We start from the raw sequence: 7,082 nt of genomic DNA, 5'->3' as shown, positions 1-7,082 counted from the left end.
TTAGTTTAATAAATACATGCTAAATAGTCATGGGACGACTGATTTACACATGATCATGTCCATTTGATTTAGAGAAGACACATACATTTACAAATCACCTCAAAATCTTAATTAACTATTGCCCATTAAAATTATGCGAAGCATGGTTTGCTGAAAAACATATACAAACTTCTCGCTTATGGCGAAAATGGTCCTCTCTTATTGACTTGACTTAGCCTTTCCCATGTTTTCTTCTTTCCTTGGCTTGGTGGGAATGAAGGGCTAATAATAATGGTATCTGGCCTCTTTCAAAATGGGAAGAATAGCATAGTAAACAGTTACCCGAATGTCGACTGAAATGACAAGAAATGCTGCGATTTGACTCGAGAATATTTTTTACAATAATAATGTTAAAAAAAATAAAAACAAAAAAATTATAATTTATCTTATTTAATATTTATTAATTGTTGTTATAATTAATAAAATTTATTTTATTTAATATTTATTAATTATTACAGCAATTAATAAATACTAAATAAGATAAATTTTAACTAATTTTAGCTAAATTTTTTTAATTATCAAATATTTCTATTCTTACAATTTTGTACAAGAAACTTACAACTTAAAAACTTGCATGGGGAGGACCAACAACAACACATGCCCATGCAAATTACCCCTATTCAAAAGTTCCTAAATCAACACCGCATGCAAATTTCATGGGGAGGGTCATGCTATTTTTCTTGGGAGTGTAGGCTAGGAGGGGCCATGAAAACATCTGTGGGAGTTGTGTAACCTCTAGCAACCAAAATCAGTGGCAGAATTTGAAATAAAATTTTGGGGGTTACATAGAAGATAATTGTCGAAATATTTTTGATATGGATCCCATTTAAAATAAGCTCGTCTAATCTCATCTCTCTGGTTTTGGTAATATTGCCAAATTTAAAGCCGTTTTTCAAGGTCTCGTTCCAAAAAATTAAGGTCAAACTCATCAGATGTAATTTTTTGAACTTTTGAAGATTGTATCTCACTTTTTTCGTAATTCATTAAAGTAGAAGAACTATCTACAGGTGTTGATATCGTAAAAATTATATGGTTTCCTTCTTAAATATTGGCCTTCCTCTTAAAAAATGTATTAATTCTTTAATTTTTCATTATTATTTTATATAAAAATTTGAATATATATCCTGTAGAATATGTAAAGAAGAAGTTAGAAGGACAAATATTAAAATTTATAAAATTTATTGATTTTTTTATCAATTTATACAAATACAATAATATTAATACTTATTGAATATTTTATTATTTTTTATCGAGTATATACCCATTTTGGTCCTCAAAGAATTTCAGACTGGACACTTTAGTCCCCAACTAAAATTAATTACTCGATTGGTCCTAACAATTAATTCCGTCAGTCACTTAGGTCCTTTACTCCGTTAACTCTAACGGAGGATAAAATAGTCCCTGACAACTCTAACAGGGGACAAAATGGTCCCTGACAACTCTAACAAGGACAAAATGATCCATGACCCCTTTATTCGAAAACGACACTGTTCTTCCCAAATTTTTATCATATCTTGCATAACCCTAACATTCATACTCTCCTTCTTCACCTTCACAGTCTTCTTTTCCATCTTTTCTTCCTCCTCTTTAGCTCCAAGATTAAGCCATGGTGTAATTGTCACACGCGTCGCACCTACCTCAACATGTCATGGACCACACACTTCCTAAATCTTTGTGACTGGTACATCCACCTCCTCTGCACTTCACCCACCATGTCCACGACATCCTCAAGACCAAGTTCTACAACTACTCCAAGGGCACGCCTTTCTCCACTTTCTGATAAGCAATATAGATTGTTGGACATTTGAACATCATGAGAAGATTCTCCTTCGACATCATATGCAAATTCTCATTTGAAATAGACACCGAGTGCTTCATTCTTTCTTTTTCAGAGTCCAAGTTGGCAGACAGTTTCGACCTCGCATCCAAGCTATCAGTACAACGAGCAATGTCACCGTTACCACTCATATGAAAACTGAAGTGAAATCCTAAACATTGGTTCGGAGAAGAAGCTGAAGGAAGCGATCGGAGTGGTGGACAATGTGGTCATGGAGATGATAGGACAGAGGAGGAGAGAGATGGCAATGATGACGACGGGTCTTAACAAACCAGATTTGCTGTCTAGATTCAGAGGATCCATCGAAAACGATAACTAGTTGAGAGATATAGGCATTAGTTTCCTGAGTATGAATTTTTTTAGAACAAGTTGAGGAATTTTTTCTTGTGAACATTAAATTTATAGAGTGTGCATTGTGTAGTTTGAAGTTATAGTGTTAGACTGCTAGTGTTATGCGAGATATAATGGAAATTGGGAGAGAACAGTATCGTTTACGAACAAAGGAGATCAGGGACCATTTTGTCTCCTGTTAGAGTTGTCAGGGACTATTTTGTCTTCCGTTAGAATTAACGGAGTAAAGAACTTAAGTGACTGACGGAATTAATTGTTAGGGACCAATCGAGTAATTAATTTTAGTTGGGGACTAAAGTGTCCAGTCTAAAATTTTTTTAGGACCAAAATGGGTATATACTCTTTTTTATCATACAAAAAATTAAATTAAATAAATAGTAAGATATAAAATAATATTAAATTAAATAAATAAAATATCAAATTTTTTATATTTGAACTTAAAAGTAGAGAGAGTGTTGCTTATTGAACTTATTGGGTACTTTAAGTTATAGTAAAGTATTTAAACCAATTGAATAATTTTTTATCTTTTAAAAAAGTACTACTAATTTTTTTATAAAAATTTTGGGGGGGCCATGGCCCCTTGTCTAAACTAAGCTCCGCCACTGACTCTAAGATATCAAATCTAAAACAAAAATTAATCTCCTGCTCACAATAAAATAACCTCATATTCTACAAAATTTACACTACAACATCAACTTTCTTACCATTACTACCACTCTCAAGCTAATTCCATGAAATGAATGAAAATAAATCACATCTAAAACTTAACGTGCTATATGGAAGCTGAAATGTTTCCTCTTCTTCTGTTAGTTTTGTCATATATAGTTGGCTCTCTCTCTCTTCAAAAGTTGTTTCTTCCTCCCTTCTTGTTGCTTCCTACACAGATCAATGTCATTGTTACTTGTAAGTTGTGGTTATTGTTGCTTGCATTGATAATGTACACCATTTCTTCACCTTTTTAATGTGATACAATCAAATTTAAATGAAGTGAAGGTTTTTTTTTAAGCCTCTAAAAAATATAAAATCAAGAGTTTTAAGCCCGAATCTTCTGTAGTGCGTGGAAAGAGCCTATAGATTGATTGCACTACAAGAAAAAAGATTTTTAGCGACAAACTTTTAACGACCATAATATTATTGCCATAAAATTTTTTTAAAACCATTTTTAGTGGCAATTGTATATTTACCATTAATACCATAAATTATAATGGCAATTTAAACTATTGCTACTAAAAAAAGCTAAAATTTTAAAAATAGGACAAATTTAAACGGCCAAACCAAAATTATTTTCACTCTGGTGCCTCGCCACTTTACGTCACACAAACTACTCTTTCAGTGCTTCATTCCCTCTGAGAACCACACACCGTGTCTTCTTCTTCTTCTTCTTCTTCTTCTTCTTCTTCACACAAACTACTGTTTCAGTGCTTCAATCTCTCTGAGAACCACACATCGTTCTTCTTCTTCTTCTTCTCACATCTCCATCATTCCATCTTTTTCATTGCTCGAATCTCTTCCAAGTTTTCATCTCAATGTTAATCGCGATCTGAATCCTTTTCTCGGACAAGCTAGTGCTGATTTTGATTGAAATCTGAATCGTGCTCTAATCGTCAAGTATGAGTTCCTTAATCTCCCTCTCAATTCTGATTCTTGTGCTCCCAATTTGTGTTCTATCGCAACCTGGTGCTTTTTCCCAATTCTTTTTTGTTCAATGTACATTGCTGAAATTCAATTGTCATTGTTATTCTGAAATATTCATTTGATAGGATGAATTAGGATTATTAGAATACGAAATTGAGCTTTGCTTTTTCTCCTTTATTTAACCGTTATAGATAGAAGTAGGAGGTGATTCTGATTTGAGGAGTGAAGTTAGAAGGAAAGCTAAACCTAGGGCTGCAACATTTGGGAGACAGAGGTTTGATTGGTTGGATTAGGTTTGAGATTTATTATACATTTGTAAAGCTATTTTGGCATGGATGAATTAAGATTTTTGTTTATATTTGATGGAAACCTTGTATTGCCTTTGATTTTCTGTATTTAGTGAGTTAAATATAGTCTTAGCTGATTGAGTGTTAAGGATCTTTCCTTCTTCTAATTAGGTGTGACTTTAAATTGTGTAGTTTTTATTGCTTGGCTCTGTTTTAATTTCTAGGGTTTGAAGCCTTATTCAAATTGAATATATGTTTGATGAAGTGAGAAAAGCCTCTGCATCTTGCATTCCTTACGTTAAAGCCTATGAGGATTTATCATTTTGTATGTTGGTTGAGGAAAGAGTAGCCAATGAGGCAACACAAGTTTGGTCTGCTGAATCTGTAATGAAGTACAAGCTTAAATATAGTTGTTCAATTTGAAATCCTTTCCTGCATATTCTTTCTGGTCATTACTTCTCATTCTTGTGTGATTACTTATTGAAATCCTTTCCTGCATATTCAATTTGAAAGTTTAGTGAAGTTACTTATTGAATAAATTCTGAAGAATTTAAGCTTTATTTATCACTTTAATTTTTATGATATTATTCTTCCTGAAGTAACACCAAGACTTCTCTTCAGATATTTTATTTATGCGTTAAAGTACTGCTACTTATGCTTTTATTTCTTGTTTGACACATAGGTCTTGAAATTCTTGATGTAAAGGAATAGTGTCAATGCCCTTCATGGTCAGGTTACAAGTGGAACACTGATTCTGCAGGTTTGTACTATTATGTTTATATTTTAGATGCATATATTTGATTGGAACAGTGCTTCCACCAATTCTTAAAAATAGAGTGCAGACTAATGCTATTATGAGCTGATATTCTTTATTGATGATTTTCCTCACACAATTTCTAATGCAATATTCAAAATCATTGGTTTCTGTTAGGATTGTGTTGTTAGTTTACTCTTTGCATTGCTTCCAGTATTGGGTGGAACATCAGGTGTTCTTCAGGGAGTAACATACATGACTAAATCGTGAGTAAATTATAGAATTGATTGTGTTCCGCTTTGATTTGATGTGCTCATCTGACTAAATTCTTTTTTTTATGATATACATATTTCAGTTACTTATTTGGTTATTTCTTGAGATTATGAGATAGGGGAGAAAGGGGTTAACCTGAGTGGAGGCCAGAAGCAATGGATTCAGCTCGGTCGTGCTCTTTACCAGAATGTTAATATATACCTCTTGGATGATCCATTCAGTGCTGTTGATGCAGATATTGCCACAAATCTTTTTAATGTAATGACAAATTCCTTTCTTTACATACTGCATTTAATTTTTCTAGTGTTGGCGAGTAACTGAATTGGAAAGAGATGTTTTATTTATGTGTCTTGCTTGATTTATATTATGATGCAGAAGCATAGCGGTAGTGAGACACTTGACACGGTAGAGTGGCACTCTTGGATTTTTTCTGGTCCATGACGGGAGTTTCTATAGTTAACTATGGTGAAATCACATGCTCCACGTTATCTCCTTCCCTTTCATTGGGAACATCATCTTCCGGTGGAATCGCTGCATCTGATGCAGCCTCTGAGAGGATCAAAGCTGGCTTCATTCATTTCAAGAAAGAGAAATATGAGTTAGTAACTTAATTGATTAAACATGTAATTTCTTTATTCTTTTCTTTTATTTCTTATACCTTAAGTTTTTCATTTTCTCTATTGTTCCACAGCAAGAACCCTGCTTTGTATGGTGAACTTGCCAAAGGACAAGCCCCCAAGGTATTTTTCTTTCTTTTATTCATCTATTTCATGTCAAAAAATTGTTGCTATAATATGTCTTATCACGTCAATATTTTAGCTTTTTAGGTAAGTACTTAACAGAAGCAAACTAATAATAAAAACTAAAATAGATAACTTTTAAATTTTACTTGTCCAAAATAAAAAGGAATAACAATGTTCAATTAGATTAGGATCCTTTTTAGATAATGATTAATAAATTTAATTTTTCTTTTGGACAAAGGGCTAATAACTTTGTGGTGGTTCGGTTTTGATTTTGCAGTTCATAGTGTTTGCTTGCTCTGATTCAAGAGTGTGCCCATCTCATGTGTTAGATTTCCAGCCCGGTGAGGCCTTTGTGGTTAGAAATGTTGCCAACATTGTCCCACCATATGACCAGGTCCGTTTTAAATTACATTTGTGATTTTCATTATTTTATACTCAAATGGATGGTTAATTTTAATGGTGTTTACTCTTCTGTGTACCAGACAAAATACGCTGGAGCTGGTTTTGCTATTGAGTATACAGTTCTGCATCACTATTCTCTTCCACCCTAATCCCTTTTCCCACTCTCATTCCTTAACTTAATTTCTTAATCTGCAGGCACTAACTTAATTTCTAACTCTAATTATTATTATTATATGTTTTCTGCTTCTTTGAAAGAAATTGCTCTTAGTTAAAATTATTATTTTTGTTGCTGACAGAACTAATAGAGTAACAAAAATAATCCAATCCAAAAAGAAAACCATACAAACAGTATTGAGCCAAAAAATATAGAGGGTGAGATATGAGATAAAGGGGTGGAAGCAGTATTTGTGTTTCTCGTAAAGTGAATTTTGACATGATTTGTTACGTTCCAAAGTAGAGTTGACACGTGTGTTTGTGTGAGTTGTGGGCATTAATAACCATGGTAATTGGAAGTGAGTGATATAGGGATTGAAGAGAGCATGTATTTGCATTGTGAATTAAAAGGAGTACATGGGATTCAACCTTCTCTACTGATTCCATATCAATCCAAGCACATGCAGAAGCAGCTCCACCTCTCCCACGTGTTGTGATCTCATTGGTTTGAATAGCAGTAGTGCTCAGCTTGCTTTCTTTACATTTTCATCCCATCATCATCACCCTCAGATCTGAAGCTTTAATTTCACTCCCATCACCATGGCTAA

At 33.4% G+C, this 7,082-nt stretch overlaps 1 protein-coding gene across 1 annotated transcript; it reads left to right on the top strand.

The window, feature by feature from the left end:
• Positions 1-5,613: 5,613 nt before the first annotated feature.
• LOC130962972 (carbonic anhydrase, chloroplastic-like) lies at positions 5,614-6,470 on the top strand. Its single transcript, XM_057889127.1, has 4 exons — positions 5,614-5,774; positions 5,868-5,916; positions 6,197-6,313; positions 6,402-6,470. The coding sequence occupies exons 1-4, from the start codon at positions 5,614-5,616 to the stop codon at positions 6,468-6,470; spliced, it is 396 nt and encodes a 131-aa protein (XP_057745110.1).
• Positions 6,471-7,082: the final 612 nt, after the last annotated feature.

The sequence above is a fragment of the Arachis stenosperma genome, chromosome 2 (genome assembly GCF_014773155.1).
Source record: "Arachis stenosperma cultivar V10309 chromosome 2, arast.V10309.gnm1.PFL2, whole genome shotgun sequence".
Lineage (NCBI taxonomy): Eukaryota > Viridiplantae > Streptophyta > Magnoliopsida > Fabales > Fabaceae > Arachis > Arachis stenosperma.
Note: the sequence above shows the minus strand (reverse complement) of the source record. Positions and strands in the feature narration are given on the sequence as shown.